General features: G+C 35.7%; 1 protein-coding gene across 17 annotated transcripts in view; it reads right to left on the bottom strand.

Annotated features, from left to right (window-relative positions):
- The window catches only part of LOC143247215 (next to BRCA1 gene 1 protein-like), a 61,242-nt gene that overhangs the window by 7,036 nt on the left and 35,878 nt on the right, over positions 1-18,328 (bottom strand). For 9 of the 17 annotated variants that reach the window (XM_076494904.1, XM_076494910.1, XM_076494908.1 and 6 more), the window contains 4 exons: positions 16,018-16,155; positions 8,355-8,683; positions 3,473-3,573; positions 3,160-3,259 (listed from right to left, as the gene is read on the bottom strand). In XM_076494904.1, coding sequence (XP_076351019.1) covers positions 3,160-3,259; positions 3,473-3,573; positions 8,355-8,683; positions 16,018-16,155 — 668 coding nt within the window. The remainder of the gene's footprint in view (positions 1-3,159; positions 3,260-3,472; positions 3,574-8,354; positions 8,684-16,017; positions 16,156-18,328) is intronic. The other 8 variants (XM_076494911.1, XM_076494905.1, XM_076494912.1 and 5 more) reach the window with 3 other exon arrangements.

Below are 18,328 nucleotides of genomic sequence, written 5' to 3'. Positions count from 1 at the left end.
TGTATTTCATGGTAGATCTTAGGTGATTTCCTACTGTAATTCGTGGTAGAATTTAGGTGATTTTCAACTGTAATTCGTGGTAGATCTTAGGCGATTTCCTACTGTAGTTCCTGGTAGAATTTAGGTTATTTAACTGTATTTCATGGTAGATCTTAAGTGATTTCCTACTGTAATTCATGGTAGAATTTGGTGATTTTCTTTTGTAATTCACAGTAGATCTTAGAGTTATTTTCCTCTTCACTGATTGTTGTAAAAATATACAGATGCATTTTTATATTATTTGAGAACAGTTTCCTATGATACAATCTGTTAAAATGCATTTTCACACACGTGAGAAAGTTTTGCTTCCACACTGTGTTTCACACTTGTAACAAACACACCCTACATCTAGGCTCATACCATGAACAAAACGTATATTTCAGATTCATTCATGTTGGAGATAACAATATATTTTCTTGGTATACTTTCTTTTGCACATCAGTATAGTTTGTCTGAACCATAGAAACTATTAAAATAGCATCTCTCATTGCTCTGTTATAATTCATGATGATATGTGGGCGATCTTCCTTCAAAATTAATGGTACGTATTAGTTTTCTTCTGTAATTAGTGGTAGGTTTTAAGCAAGTTTCTTCTGTAATTAAGAACAAGCTACAAGATGTAGTATACAGGATATTCACAAGAGTATTCTGTTATGGAAATAATAAAATATACATGTACTGAATTACATAAAATAGTAAGTATATTTAGTTTTAGGGTTGGGGGACTTGTCAGATTAAAGATTGATTCAGGAGAGATAAACAACTCCTTACTGACTTTAAGACAGTGAAATAGGAAAACAAACACACTTAACCCTTTCTGCATGGGATTTTTTACTGATATGTCATGAGATTTTTAGTGAATTAAATTCAAAATATAATTAAACTACTTTTTGTTTGTTATACCAATCAGTATTAAACAAAATCGTAGCTAATAATCCATATTTAAACAGTATATAAGTTCTTAAAAAAAAACTGTATTTTGCCAAGTATGAGAAATATGACTTTTTTCTCGAGGAATTCCCAAGATATATTTTATTCAATGCCTCTCCAATAAGTAAATTTAACATAAATTATTCTCTATGAAATTGATATTGCTCAGACAAACCATAATTTTTAGAGCCTTCATCAAATACATCTCTTGCTACATCCATCTGTCACATTCACTATTTCAGGATTTGTTAATATTTCTCTCTTACATTGAATACTATATTAGTGATAACCAATAGAAAGCCAAGGTTTTCATCTGTCAAATAATGTATTATATTACATCGTTTTCTGAACAGAGAATTGACAATCTCTTTTTCAGTACAAGCTGTGTTCTCACAGGAAACATATCAACTTGCTTAGATGAATGTATAATGTTTTTGCATGTTATTATTATATGTTCTTTGGTGCATTATTTAATTATATGACAATTAGTGAGTGCATTACTACGATTTGTATAAAAAAGTAGGGTTAAGTGTCATCAACAGTCGACAGCAAAAACAAAAGACCCAGATAACTACTTTTATTTCTTATTTTTCCTGTTTATTCTTTATTTATTATTATAGAAGTAATTATAATGTAAAAACAGGAATCTCTTTAAGTTAGCTAAAGTTAGATTAGGTAAAATAAATAATATAATAAAAGTGTTTCATGAGGCATGCAAGCAAGCAACTTGTTGGTAATGTTGTTTGATAGCATAATGGGAGCTGCATGTTCTCCAACTGCTTTATAACTTATAATAAATAGCATGAATAATAGTTAGATGCAGTTCAGAGGGCAATAAATCAATAAGATTTATGTACAAACAGATGCATACTGTTATGAGTTTAAAGCAATTTAAGATAAAAGAATATAGTATCACGTCACAATAAGAAGTCATTCTAGAAAGATAAAAGGTTTGTTTGGAATTTCGCACAAAGCTACTCGAGGGCTATCTGTGCTAGCCGTCCCTAATTTAGCAGTGTAAGACTAGAGGGAAGGCAGCTAGTCATCACCACCCACCGCCAACTCTTGGGCTACTCTTTTACCAACGAATAGTGGGATTGACCGTCACATTATACACCCCCACGGCTGGGAGGGCGAGCATGTTTAGCGCGACACGGGCACGAACCCGCGACCCTCGGATTACGAGTCGCACGCCTTACGCGCTTGGCCATGCCAGGCCAATAGATAAAAGGTTAACTTAGATTTATTTTGTTGGTTACTAGGTCAATCAAACTGACCAACCTTGTATAGAGTTAGAATAAAAAATAACATATATAAAGCTTTACTCAAAACAAATGTTTTAAAATGTATTTAGGGGTTTTTCAATATTATGCAAATAAAATCTGAGATTTTTGAAATGAAAAAAATAACTTTACACTTGGACAAGTCAAATAAAAAAACTTGATATATTCATAGAAAATATTTATCAATTTATTCAATTGAGATTTTGAAATGAAGAAAATCACTTTGCACATGGACTAGTCAAATAAAAAAACTTGATATATTCATAGAAAATATTTTTCAATGTATCAGAAATACTTCATGAAAACTATTTTTTATGTGGAAAGACATAATTTTTATTGAAATACTTTAATATAGTATATCTTCACAAAATTTGAAACGTTTATAATATCAAAACTAAATTACTTTAAATTGGTACAAAGTGGTTACGTAGTTGGTCAATTTGACAAAGTCCGTGAATAGAGAAGTTAAAACTGAATTAGTCACGTATTATCAAGGGTCTTAGAACTTTAATTACAATAAAGTACAGAATAACATTTTGACCTTCTTAGATCATCTTTAGGTTAACAAATAGAGTTTGTAACTGACCACAGCCAGGCACATCATAGGGATGGTAGGGGGTGTTACAGTTAGATGTTAGGTTATTAATTAGTATAGTATGAATTAGTCACACTACTATTAACTTCTGACATAAACAAGCTACTTACATAGATCAGAATTAGAAAAGAACCATGTGAAGAATACAGTTAATCTAAGATACTGTTCTTACTTACTATGATTATAAAATATTATGTCATCAATTGAGCATCCTTGTTGCCAGCAATATTTTGGTTATACTCCCAATAATATTTCATATATTAAGCTAACAAGACATAATAACACTAATAATAAAAATATTATGTTTTTTACCTCATTCATTCCCGTGAAGACAGCACGGGCTGTGTTACAAATACAAGCAGCAGCACTCAGAGCTCCCGTGACAAGTGCTTCAGGAAGAACCTGAATGGATCTAAATTTTGACAGAACACAAGAGATGTCTAATAGAAAGAATTTTACAGAAATTACAGATTGAATAATCTTATTAAGGAGCAAAAAAAATATCTACTAATTTTTTCATCTGCTCTATACCATATCACCCCAACCAAACTACGATTACTGGAACTACGATACTTACTAAGAGTTAGTTAGTACAGTGTATAATGTAACCAAAAACTAGTCTTACTTTTCAGTCGAGGAAGTTGAAGAAGGCAAAACCTTAACTTTAGCAGCAACAGTTGTATCAGGTTGTTGTTCCTGGTTATGCTTATCTTTTGTAGCTTCACCCTTAAAATAAATATAAACATATCTATTAGACACCTAAAACCACAAGAAAAATAAAATGCATGAAATCTTTGTTTTGAAACTGAGTACATAGAATATTATATTATAATAAGTTTGATAATATTATTAGTCACGTCTTAAACACAGAAGTTTTAAATAAGATAGTATAGTAGCATTATTATTCATCTGGCTGGTATCTCAAGTTTTACAAACTTAAGCTGGCAAAGCATGACCTAATAATTGATAGTTGAGCTTGTACAGATGGGGTTAAAATGACTAACTTTGTTATGTTGTAATATCACAGTTATTATGAAATATCCAGCTCCACTTGTGTATTTTTGACTTAAAAGCTGGCGTTGAAGAACTTCCCTCTCAATGTTAACCAAGCACATAGAGCTTTATAAACTTTACATGTTTTACCTGCACAAATACACTGAGTAAATTCACCACTTCCCTAACTGGAGTTAAAGGTTTTGACAGCTATCCATTATGATATTTGAGACACATTCGTGTTTCGATATATTATTAAAAAGAAACTAAAACTTAATTTTCAACACATTATCAAAATAACAAATCTGTCAAATAAAATAGAGATAATGCTTTATCTTTAGCATAATATTCAATTAAGCAAACTGATTATTTTCTTTTAACCCTTTTGCAATGAGTCAGGGTTCAAAGGCCATTTCATCACATTTATTGACTTGCATTCAAAATTTTACTGAGCTACTGTTTTATATCAGGAAGTTTGGAATGAAATTCTACATTACGATTCAAACTTTAATGTTATATATGAGTTAATTTAAAAGTAAATATTAAAAGAACACATCTAAATGCAAATTTTAGTGAGCCATGTGTTATGCTGAATGTAGCAGTGGTTCAAGTTAGATGTTTGTGATATTAAAATACCAGGTCTATAATGTCATACAAATTAGGAACTCAAATTACTGATATCAACAACTTAGAATATAAAATAAGAACCTTGTATCTTTTTATTTTTCTGAAATATGGTTTATGAACTAAATCAAGCACATGGCCCTGTTCAACTCTTTCCATTTTTTGAAACAGTTCCTTTTATACTCTTTACTACAGCATATGTCATTTGAATAACCGATCAACAAATTAGAATGTCACCAGAGTGGTTTTATTAGCCATTTTAATCTTTGAAAAAACTACCATATTCTTTCAATCCAAATTTTCAAGGAGGTAGGTTGTGTCTTCAGTTTGCTCGAAGTTTCATATTTTTTTAAAATCTAAATAAATCTTAGTTACTAAGCTCAATAAATTACAATGGAATTTTACAGTACCAGTGTAGTTACGGTTTTTAGTTATTCAAGTGCATATGCAACTGTAGAAAAAAACTTGACTGATATCCTCCACATGCAAACTTTAAAAAAAGGCTTAGTGACCTATGTCCAGCAACAACAGAGTACAAAGGTCATAATGAGAAGAGTAAAGTAATTGTTTACTTTACTTCTTGATTTATGGTTTTATATTTTAATAAAAATAAGTTTAATTTATTTCTAAATAATAATAATCTATATACACATAAATAATGTATAATTGCAGAAATGCGACTGTATATTACAGAATACTAGTCCACAAAAACACAGCCACGGATATGTAACATGCGTGCAAAAGCACCATGTCAATGCAAGTTATGTAATATTAGCTTGACATGAGTGGAAGGACAATATAATTAAAAATAATAAATATGCATGTCCATATAAAGCATTATGAGACTTAAGATATTTAAACTAAACATATTTGTATATGTAGTCATTCTAGCATGAAAAAAGCTTAATTTATACCTATTTCGTTTTGTTTTTTTTATGATTGTTAAGAGGTTAGTTAAATGATAAGACTTAGTGTAGTTAGAGTACAGAAAATAAGAAAATATAAAGTTACTGACAACAAGTATTTGAAATGAATTTACAAAATTCTAGATATTACACAAATAATATCTGAGATTCTTGGGATGAAGTACAGATTTTAATCATAACATCAAACCACTTTGCACTCAGACTAATAATGAAACAAACTATTTTTACAAATAAATCTCCAATAAAAATATTTCATTAAAAAATCTGATTTAATGCATACAAAATACTTGTAATTTTACTAAAATGCTACCAGATTTTGTGAAGATAAAGTTATAGAGCAAATATTTCACATATGAAAATGTGCAGACTAATTCGTGTATATCAAACCCATTGCTAAAGGGTTAACTAAAAAATATTAAAATAAACAGACTAATTATTTGTCTTTTGACTAAACAATATCTAAATAAATAAACTATTTGTCTTTTGAATAAAAAATATCAATGCAATAAACAGACTAATAATTTGTCATTTATCGAAACAATATCAAATTAAATAGACTAATAACACTGGGGAACACTTTTTCAGTAACTTTGAGTTGCATTGGATATTTTAACTGATTCTGAAGGAGTTTTAGGCACTGATTTCAAATCTGAAATTAGTTTTTCTCTACAAGCTCTAGTTTGTATGCAATTTGAGGTTAATGAAATTGTATAAATGTGAACTTGCATAAACCATGTATAAGCATTTTCACGTAAATATATAGAGATAGCTTCTAATATTTTGATCATTCTTCTTTTGTTTCAGATCAAACATGGGTTCCAAAAATAGATATCATTGCAGAAACAAGCCTGATGCCTTCTGCTACATATGTGGATGCTACACACTCAATCGTCAGAGACGTAACATATCCTCGTTCATCAAGCGTGCCTACAAGGCATATTTTGAAGTTCATCTTGGTGATCAAGACAAGCAATGGGCTCCTCATGTTGTGTGCCACAATTGTGAGGAAATGCTTCCGAGACTGGACCAAAGGAAAACGCAATGGTCTGCCTTTTGGTGTTCTAATAAGTTGGCGCGAACCCACCAACCATGTAACTGACTGTTATTTCTGCATGGTAAACACAACGGGTGTTGGGAAGAAAAACCGACATAAGATTACGTATCCAAACGTTCCCTCAGCTATTCGGCCAGCTCCGCACTCTGAAGAAGTTCCTGTTCCAGTTTTCAAAGGCTTGCCTTCATTGGACGATAAAGACATTGGACATGATACAAGCGAACAAGACAGTTGTGACAGTGAATTGTCAGAAAAGTGTACACAATCGGAGAACTATTCTTCAGACACTGAACCTTTCCCCGTCCCTAAGCCTCTTCCCCAAGCTGAACTGAATGATTTAGTGCGGGATTTAGGTCTTTCAAAGAAAGCAGCAGAGCTTTTGGCATCAAGATTACAAGGCAGAAATCTTGTTGATCACTCTGTTAAAGTATTATATTTCAGAAAGCGTGACCAGCTTTTTTGACCTTCTTTTCAGAAGACAGACAGTTTGTTTACTGCCATGACATCCAAGGGCTTCTCAAAGAACTGGGTGTACCTTACTATAGTCCTGCTGAATGGAGACTCTTTTTAGACAGTTCAAAACGCAGTCTAAAGTGTGTTCTTTTACATAATGGGAATGTTTATGGAGCAGTACCTGTCGGTCACTCAGTGCATTTGCGGGAAGACTATGAAGATATGAAAATGGTCATGGACTTATTAAAATATCATGAGCACAATTGGATCATTTGTGTAGACTTAAAGATGGTCAACTTTCTTCTTGGACAACAGAAAGGTTTCACCAAGTTTCCTCTGTATGTGGGACAGCCGAGCACAAGACAGACATTGGGTCCAGAAGGACTGGCATATTCGTGACACCCTTGAAGCAGGCATGCCAAATATCATACGAGACCCAATTGTAAGCAGAGATAAGAGATAAGATCATCTTTCCTCCTCTTCACATCAAATTAGGTTTGATGAAGCAATTTGTCAAGGCACTGGAAACCGAAGGTGAATGTTTCCAACACATCATCACAGCTTTACCAGGGTTTTCATTTGAGAAGATCAAAGCAGACGTGTTTGATGGCCCACAGATTCGAACCCTAATTCGTGATGATCAGTTTGTTGCTAAGATGACCGCTTTAGAAAAGGCAGCATGGTTATCCTTTGTGGCAGTCGTTCAGAACTTCCTTGGAAACAATAAGGCGGAGAACTACAGTGAACTTGTGAACAGAATACTCCTCGCTTTTCGTGATCTTGGGTACAACATGAGCATCAAGCTTCATTTTTTGAACAGCCACCTTGATAAGTTCCCTGACAACCTGGGGGCTGTGAGTGACGAACAAGGAGAACGATTCCACCAAGACGTAAAGGTCAAGGAAGAACGCTACTAAGGGCGCTGGGACAAAAGTATGATGACTGACTACTGCTGGAGCATTAAACGAGATTGTACAGATGAAGTGTACAAACGTAAAAGTTACAAACGCAAATTCCTACCTGAATAAAATACACAAACAAATTGATAAGCTATTCCTATAATTTCCTATAATAACGAAAAATTAAAAAATAAATAAAAATGTCAAATTGCATAAAATCTGTAGCTTGCAGACAAAAACTGACTTCAGATTTGAAATCAACACACTCAAATTGACTATAGAAATGTCTTTTTTTAAATGCAACAAAATTAGTGTTCCCCAGTGTAATTTGTCATTTATGGAAACAATATCAAAATAGACAGACCAATTATTTGTCTTTTAACTGAACAATATCAAATAGACTAATTATTTGTCTTTTAAATAAACAATATCAAAATAATGAGGTTAATCATTTGCCTTTAACAAGATAATGTCAAAGTAAACAGACCAATGTTTTGTATTTAAAAACAATTTAACACAGTTTTATTTCATAACACAACATTATTTATGTATCCAAACCTGGTTTTTAGATGCAGTATCACCTACTTTCTCCACAATTATGTTAACTGGAACTGACTGTGATAAATTAGTATTCTCTAAAACCTGATTTTTAATTATATTTATATCTGGATCATCAGAATCAGGCACAGAGGTCACATGATGACACAGTAACTCCTCTTGCAGCTTATCTTCTACACCAGTTTTAAGAGACATGGTTTTATCTTCCATTACAAAATATGATATATGGTCATCTTCATTTGTCACAGTCTCCATCTTGCTTTCTGAAGGGCAAACAATGGAAATGGATGTTTTGTTTGTGGACACTTGGTTCTTCTCCTCTGCTTCTACTTAAAACAAATATAACGTTTCCTTAATAGTAAAAGCTTCAAATTATTATCACAATATACTGAAAGCTCTAAAGTCAGCCATTAAGCCCATCCAAGTTATATATAGTGATTACTGTGATAGGTCACTGACCTATATCTGGTCACAAAGAATCATTTTGCAAATAAAAAAAAAAGTGTTCAGAGAAAATTAATTTTCAATTCTACTGTGCAAGTTAATATATGTTACACGTTCAAGGTGTAATTGTAGCTGACACATCTTTAAAAATACACAATGTATAGTGAATGCAATAAAAAACCAAAAGAGAAGGAACAAAGATGTTATTGTTTTGGAAATCAAAAAGTAAAACTAGCAAAATCAGTTGATAAATGTTTCTTCTTTAAATTGTAAATTACTTTTTCAGCCAGATGATCCCGTTTTGTATCAGTATCTTATAAATACTCTTAATTTTAAAACTGCAGTATTATCAAGAGGATGTAAAGTTAACAATTCTACATACAATCTTTGCAAGGATCTCTCAGTGAAATTCCTGATGCAGTGGCAATGATTGGTTGGTTGGTTTGGTGTTTTACAGCATAAAGCAACTAGGCTATCTGTGCCAAACATCCAGTAAAAAGTTAAAATTAAGGTAAAATTATTGAAATTCATAAAAGGAAATTAAGGTAAAAGAAGACAAAGTTTAATTTTTTAACTAAAAACATAAAATCCAATTTTTACATCTAGTCTACAGCGGTAAGAGAAAAACTACAGTAATACAAGTTGTAAAGGACCTTCTGTAGCATAACTGTAGTTATCATAACTTGCCAGGATGACTAACAGCTAAGTTCAAAAATCAGCATGAGTAACCTGAAGTTGGCCTTTCCAGTTTTGGTTTTGAGTTATTTAACATTATGGCCATTTTCAGAAAGTAAAGTAATACAAGTTTTAAAAGACTTTCTGCAGCATAGTTTTAATTATTATAACTCACCAGGATGACTAATGGGTAGTTCAAACAGCAGCATTAGTCACCTGAAGTTGACCTTTCCAATCATAGTTTCGAGTTATTTCATGTTACGGCCATTTTCTAATTTCAAATCAAACTAGATGGATTTTGATTCTTAAAAGGGAATGACATTAAAAAATGTCTGATGTATAAATTAAACAACTTAAATGGCATTAAAAAAATTAATGGCCTTTAAAAAACTAAAAACAATACGAAGGTGGACAGTGCACCATCACCAATAACACTGTCTAACATTATGGATAAACCTTGGGATAGAACATGTTTAAAATGGTGCAGTTGTTGAGAGTCATAACGACGGAAAGAAAGTCAAATGTGGCTTATTGGCGCCTGAGTGTTACACAGACTACACATCAGTGCATCAGTTCCAGATAAAAGAAAATCATGAGCTAAAAAACTGTGACCAATGTGTAGTCTACTTATAACAACTTCCTCTTTCTGATCCTGACGTAAGCAGGATGGCCAATGTCCAATATAGGGTTTTATTTGGAAAAGCTTGTTTTTGCTTTGCTCACTTCAAGTCGACTGCCAGCTGGCACGGAGCCGAGCTTTGAATACAGGACCATAGTCCATGTATGGAACAGGCACAGCAATGATAGTGCCAGAGCAGATAGATTTAGGTGTGGTATCAGCAAGCTCATTCCCATGAATACCAACGTGGACCGATATCCAGAGAAACTGGATAGAAGTAGATGTTAAAGAGAAATGGGCCAGTTGGTTTTGAATGTTGGAGAGAACAGGTGTGAACTAACATGAGGTGATTCCAGGGCCAGTAGAGAACTGAGCGAGTCAGTATAAATAGTACAGTTTGAGTACTGCTTAGCTTCTATGTGATCCAGGGCAAGAGAAATAGCATACTGTTCAGCAGTGAACGCAAAAGCTGTTGAGGGGATTCTGCACGCAACACCCGAACCACAACAAACCATAGCAGAGCCCACACAGTCACCTGATTTTGAACCACCTGTATAAATAGGAATGGAAGGATGGTTCAAAGGATGTTCAGCAAATAACAGACAGTATTTCCAATCAGGAGTGTCTGCTTTTCTAAGATGACTTGGTCATATTTGGGGACTGTAAGAAGCCATGGTGGGATGGGCTGATCAGTGGATACAGTAATGTTATCCAAGGACAGACCCAATTCATCCAACTGCACCTGGACACAAAGGCCAAAAGGAGCAATGGAAGATCATCTGTTCTGAAAAAGCATGACCTACTGAGAAAAAACAACAACCCCAGCTGGGATGCTTTGGTAAGGAACGAAATTTCGAAGCATACAGTAAAGACAGTAGCAGACAGCAGAGGTGCAAAGAAGGTTCAAGAGACTCTGTGTATAAGCTCAGAACTGGGGAAGTGTGTGAAACCCTGATGATGAACGGGGTCTAGCATCTTTAAGGCCGAAGTCTTGGCAGAGCCATAGACCGGTGATCCATAGTCTAGGTTCATCTGAATAAGAGCACGATATGTTTTTAGTATAGAACATCGATTCGCTCCCCCAGTGGTGGAAGAGAAGACACAGAGGATGTTCATTGCTCTTGTACATTTGACCCGTAGCTGCTATAAAGATACCGTGTGATATAAAGATCAGCTTACGGTCAAAGATAAGCAGTAAGAACTTTGCCTCAGAAACCACAGGCAGCACAACTTCACCAATACAAAGTTCAAGATCTGGATGAATACCCCATTGTAGGCAAAAGTGCATGCAAGTGAGTTTAGAGAGAGAGACATTAAAGCCATTTGCTTTGGTCTGCTTCAGTAAATGATTGAGAACAATGTGTAGATGCTGCTCAATATACCTCGTGTTTCACGACTGACACGAGAAGTGAAAGTTGTTGACATAGAGCCCATTTGAAACTGTAAGAGGGAGTTATTCAGTGATGGCATTAATCCTTATACTGAAAAGTGTGACACTCAAAATACAGCCCTGAGAGACTCCAAATTCCTGTAGAAAAGAATGGAAAAGTGTTGAACCTACACAAACTTGGAATAGTCTGTCCATTAAAAAATTTTTAATAAAAATTAACAAATGGCCATATAACTCATATAAATGGAGGTCTCTCAAAATGCCATACCTCCATGTTGTATCACAAGCCTTCCAAATTTCAAAGAATATTGATACAAGATGTTGTCTTGTGAGAAAGGCTTCTCTGATTGACGTTTCAAGTCGAATCAGTTGGTCCATGGTGGAGCTTTGTTGTCGGAACCTACTATGGGTGAGCAAGAGGAGGTTGTTTGATTCAAGGAACCAAATGAGATGAGCATTAACCATCCTCTCCAAGGCCTTACAGAGACAGCTTGCTAAAGCAATTGGATGGTAGTTTAAAGGAATCTTGGGATCCTTCCCTGGCTTAGAGAAAGGTAAGACAATACAATAGCCTAATGCCAGGTATCAGGAAAAACATTATCCTGCCAGATCCAGTTAAAAACAATCAGAAGAACAGCAAGGAACAGGAGATAGATGGTGAAGCATTTTATAGTGTACATCATCAGGTTCGACTGATGAAGAGCCAGTTTAAGTCCCACCAGTGTAGAGAAATGATTATAGCCATAGATACAATCAGCTCAAATGGAAAGAGGTGACTGTTCTCTCCGAGTCTTAATGGCTAAGAAGGTGGAGGAAGAAGCAGAAGTGCTAGATACCTGGTAAAAGCTTTCACCTAGAGTATTGGCAATGTTCTGGGTATCAGCTACTTCTTGGCCATCAGGGAGCAAGATCTAGAAGGGAACAGAATTATACTACCCACTGACCTTTCCAATTTTGTCCCATATGACTTTGGTACTTGTGGTAGAAGATATGCTGGTTGTAAACTTAATCAAAGTCTTTCTGGCTTTGACGTCTTACCCACCAAGCACGTTACTGCTGGAAAGCAATGAGGTGTGAGAGTGTGGGATACCTATGAAAAGTATCTCAGGCCTGCTTTTAAGCTTTACGTGCCACGTGGCAGGCAGGATTCTACCACGGACGAGGATATTGTGAAAAACAAGCCAAGGTTTTAAGAATACACTGAGTAGTTGCCTGTATAATACAGTCAGTTACTGCTGCTACAAAGTTGTCTATTGATGGTTTACAGACGATGGCAAGATCAAGTTCTGCAAGAGCAGTGAAAGAGGGGCAGCTTCCACCAAGGCACGCAGACTGGGTGGCATCAACCAAGTCTCTCAAAATTATAGGAAAATTATCAATGCCTTGTGGGTTATTGTCAACCCTCCATGAAAATGGGAGCAAATTGAAGATCAATAGCAGTAAAGGACAGACTAGGTGCATGAAAATAAGTACAAGAACCACTACTGAAAAAAGAAAGGTTGTGATCAGAGAGCATACACAATGTGGAGTGACCCCTCCTATCAATATGAGCACTTCTCCAGAGGGGATGAAGTCCATTAAAGTCCCCCAGGATTAAAAAGGGAGATGGCAACTGTTTAATGTATCAATATCTGATTGATTGTAGGTCTCTCCAGGTGGCAGGTAGAAAGAACAAACAGTGATGGTACGACCCAGAGAAACACGGATAGCTACAGCCTCCAAGGCTGTGTTGAGTGACAAAGACAAGGTGGGTATGTGCCGATCAATCAACAGTGCCACCCCTCCATGCACTCATTCATCACACAGCCTGTCATTTCTGTACAAAGAAAACTGCCGAAAGGTGACTGTATCGGCAGGTTTCAAAAATGTTTCCTGTAAGGAAAGACATACAGGTTGGTAGGAAGTAATCAGTGCTTTGATGTCATCCAGATTAGAATATAAACCTCAACAGTTCCATTGTATCAAAGTGGCCACTTTTATTCATGTGTAGGCGAATTGGGTGAAGAGCCTTTCTGTTTATGACCATGTCTTTATTTCTTTATTCGAGGGAGGTCTGTTGACCTCCATGAATCCTGCCCTCAGTCGATTGGACAGGTCTTTGCTGTTGGAAGAGGATTCCAGTGACTGAGGACATGAACAAATGATTGATCATTTTACAGCTTGGAGTGGGAGAAGAAGACGTACCCGAAAAAATACCCATACAGGGAACCAAAGAAAGTGGATCTTTGGGTTTGCTGGAATATATGTTAGGGATAGAGATGGGTATTGAAGTTGATTCATCAACTTTTTTTAATCATGAAGGTCAAAAGACTTTTCATTTGGTTGGAGAACAATTCTTTTGGATACACAGAAAGATCCATCTGCATTCCCACTGTAGTAGTGGAATGAAGTGCAGCAGCATACGTCCAAGATGAAGTGGCGGACGACAACTTTCAAGCCTCAAGGTAAGTGATGATTTGAACTGTTTTCAAACATTGTACCTCTTTTTATTCCACCCATTTGGGGCAAAAATAAAAGTAGGATGGGTGAGAGCCATTGCAATTGACACAACGAGGGTCCATTTCACACTCATAGGCATTGTGGTCCTTGCCACCTCAACGAGCACTTGTCAAAGAACCATGACATGACGTCTTCGAGTGACTGAACCACTGACACTGAAACATCTGAGAGGGTTTGGAATGTATGATCGTACCTTACAATTAAGATAACTGCCTTAATGGTTGAATGTGTTTACAGTGATGTAAATGTCAGAATGAGGACACTGGTCGGCATCATAATTCCATCTTTGCGAGTGGAGATATGCCTCACTGCAGAAACTCTTTGGGTGGAGAAACTAGAGAGAATCTCTAACCAGGGGATGTTCTTCAAATCTCTCTCAACAATAACTCCTCATGACAAATTCAAAGTAGCATGAGGTGTAACCTCAATAGGTATATCCCCATCTGTCTTTGAATGCAAGAGGAGTTCACTGTGTTGAGATGTAGATGTTTCCACCAATATGTCACCAGACTGAAGTTTCTTTACTGACTTTGAAGAGCCAGCTCATCCCTCTAGTCCCTTCTGAATGAAAAAGGGAGACATCTGTCCTAAAGGTTTGCCTGAAAGAGAATGTAGTATGAGTAAACAAGGTACAGATGTTGAAGATTGCTGCTCAGAATCTTCAAGACATGGTCGTTTACCTATGGACTGTTTTTTCACTGCTTTAAGTTTTTATTTGAAGGATCCATAATAAAAAAAAGAATATTTTAGTGTCCACTGACTCCACCTATCATGGAGCCCTATGAGGGAGCACACTAAAATACCAAACAAGGATACTACAGCAATGCCAGGGTTCCATAAGCACTATATCCAAACACCAGCATCAGATACAATGTCCACAACACCAGTTGAGAACATCCAACAGTTACTTGGTTGACCCTAGCCCAAGTGGACCAGCCAATTGACCCTATGGGGAGCCACTCCAAGGCTGCCTGTCTACAGAAATTCAAGGCCAAAGTAGTGTGTTAGGGTTGGACCCCTCAAACACCAGGATCCTCTCCTCCCCTTCACAGGTCACCACACACAGCAAACATGAGAGTGGATGTTTAGATCCCAGAGGAAGTAAACTGAAAGAACAGAACCTTCTCTGGAATCCATACCGAGGGGCAGTGGCAATGACTTTCAGCATTTAATACTTAAAACAATAAACATTATGAAGCATGGAATTAGGAACTAGTGAACTGGTGAAGCAAGATAGCAGAACCAGAAAGATCCAAGTCTCCCACTAACAGCACAAACATCTTTTCAGGCATGTTCTGTAGTCGTCATAAGATCTTGGACCTCCATTAGGAAGTTGGAATTATCCTACTTAGGGGCACTGCAGCAATTCCTACATGTATGTTTTAGGTGTCTGAGAAAAGTTCCCCCTTTGGTAAAGTGAGGTATGACTCAGACATCTTTTGTTCTACAAAACAATATTCTATACTTAGAATAATTCTAAATTCAATTATTGATATGATAACTAAAGAAGATTAGATTTCCCATTTCTTACTTGGTCTCAGTCTATGATCTTCTCAGAGGCACTAATGCAGTTCATCCCCACCCACCACCAGTTGGCTTACAATGTTAAAATATTGTTTTACACCCATATACGGAAAAAAATTATTTGAAGTACTTGGGAGACTATTATATTTTTTACAAACCTAAAGAAATTTCCCTGCTTTTAGTAATGTTTACCAAACAATCATTTTAAGCAACTCAAAAGCAGAACAGTCTGCTAGTTTAATCAGCAAATCAAAATCTTTGAAAACTAGTTTTAATATCAACTCCAAATTTAATTTGGTGTTTATGTGAGATTTCTATGTTCCTTCAGGTATCAATTTTCATTAGTACATTAATTTTAAAACCTACCTATGTCACCTTCAGCGTAGAGAGTATAGGATGTTACAAGTTCATAAACTACTCTGGCAGAGAAACTAAGTACCTTCACAAACAAAGTTAAACTTATGAAAACATTACTTAAAATGCAGTAGAGGAATATGCTACCATGAACTCACCTGCAAAACTACTGGTCCACATATCCGATGTCAAGAAAGGCTTGCTTAAATTAAAGCATGGAGGCATAGGTACCACAACAAACTCTGTGTCAGACTCAGAACTACAAAGGCTCACAATGCTGGATGATTCTTCTTCATCTAATGGAAGAATACCTCACATTAAATGCACTAATGTGCCCCGTAGCCATATTTTAATTCTTTAAGACATCATGAATTGTTCTTAATATAAATCTATATAATATTATTTCTAAAAGGACAATGCTGTGTTAAACTTTCTACAAGTTCTAAGGAATTGTTATAGGTATAAAGGTTAATACAATCAGTTGCTATTTAGAAATATTAATGTTCTTGGACAGGTTCTTATAAATAACATTTCATTTTAAACTGGTGCACTGGAATATTAAAAATTACAGCACAGCCCATGAATAATTAGTCTGAGTTTCACATATATCCAAACTTGGCTTAAAAGTAATATTAATTCTAGCTAACTCAGTATCATTCTCTGTATTAGAACAATATAATGTTAACCAGCTGTACACAACTCTCAGTGAGAGAATAGTGTAATGTTGTTAACTAGCCGTACACGACTGTCAGTGTGAGGAGTGTGTAATGTTGTTAAGTGGCTGTACGAGACTGTCAGTGTGAGAAGTTTGTAATGTTGTTAACTAGCCGTACACGACTGTCAGTGTGAGAACAGTGTAATGTTGTTAACTAGCCGTACACGACTGTCAGTGTGAGAACAGTGTAATGTTGTTAACTAGCCGTACACGACTGTCAGTGTGAGAACAGTGTAATGTTGTTAACTAGCCGTACACGACTGTCAGTGTGAGAACAGTGTAATGTTGTTAACTAGCCGTACACGACTGTCAGTGTGAGAACAGTGTTATGTTGTTAACTAGCCGTACACGACTGTCAGTGTGAGAAGAGTGTTATGTTGTTAACTAGCCGTACACGACTGTCAGTGTGAGAACAGTGTAATGTTATTAACTAGCCGTACACGACTGTCAGTATGAGAATAGTGTAACGTTGTTAACTAGCCGTACACGATTGTCAGCATGAGAAAAGTGTAATGTTGTTAACTAGCCGTACACGACTGTCAGTGTGAGAACAGTGTTATGTTGTTAACTAGCCGCATTACCCACTGTCAGTGTGAGAACAGTGTAATGTTATTAACTAGCCGCATTACGATTGTCAGCATGAGAATAGTGTAACGTTGTTAACTAGCCGCATTACGATTGTCAGCATGAGAAAAGTGTAATGTTGTTAACTAGCCGTACATGATTGTCAATATGAGAAAAGTGTAATGTTGTTAACTAGCTTTACATGACTGTCAGTGTGAGAATAGTGTAATGTTCTTATCTAGCCGTTCACGACTCTCAATGTGAGCATAGTGTAATGTTATTAACTAGATGTTCACAACTCTCAGTGTGAGAATGATGTAATGTTGTTAACTAGCTGGACACAACTCTCAGTGTGAGAATGATGAAATGTTATTAACTACCCGTACACAACTTTCAGTGTGAGAATAGTGTAATGTTGTTAACTAGCCGTACACGACTGTCAGTGTGAGAACAGTGTAATGTTGTTAACTAGCCGTACACGACTGTCAGTGTGAGAACAGTGTAATGTTCTTAACTAGCCGTACACGACTGTCAGTATGAGAATAGTGTAACGTTGTTAACTAGCCGTACACGATTGTCAGCATGAGAAAAGTGTAATGTTGTTAACTAGCCGTACACGATTGTCAGCATGAGAAAAGTGTAATGTTGTTAACTAGCCGTACATGATTGTCAATATGAGAAAAATGTAATGTTGTTAACTAGCTTTACATGACTGTCAGTGTGAGAAAAGTGTAATGTTGTTAACTAGCCGTACACGATTGTCAGCATGAGAAAAGTGTAATGTTGTTAACTAGCCGTACATGATTGTCAATATGAGAAAAATGTAATGTTGTTAACTAGCTTTACATGACTGTCAGTGTGAGAAAAGTGTAATGTTGTTAACTAGCTGTACATGACTGTCAGTGTGAGAATAGTGTAATGTTCTTATCTAGCCGTTCACGACTCTCAATGTGAGCATAGTGTAATGTTATTAACTAGATGTTCACGACTCTCAGTGTGAGAGTAGTGTAATGTTGTTAACTAGCTGGACACAACTCTCAGTGTGAGAATGATGAAATGTTATTGACTACCCATACACAACTTTCAGTGTGAGAATAGTGTAATGTTGTTAACTAGCTGTACATGATTCTCAGTGTGAGAATAGTGTAATGTTGTTAACTAGCTGTTCACGACTCTCAGTGTGAAAATAG

The sequence above is a fragment of the Tachypleus tridentatus genome, chromosome 3 (genome assembly GCF_004210375.1).
Source record: "Tachypleus tridentatus isolate NWPU-2018 chromosome 3, ASM421037v1, whole genome shotgun sequence".
Classification (NCBI taxonomy): Eukaryota; Metazoa; Arthropoda; class Merostomata; order Xiphosura; family Limulidae; genus Tachypleus; species Tachypleus tridentatus.
This window is presented reverse-complemented; position numbering and strand designations above follow the sequence as displayed.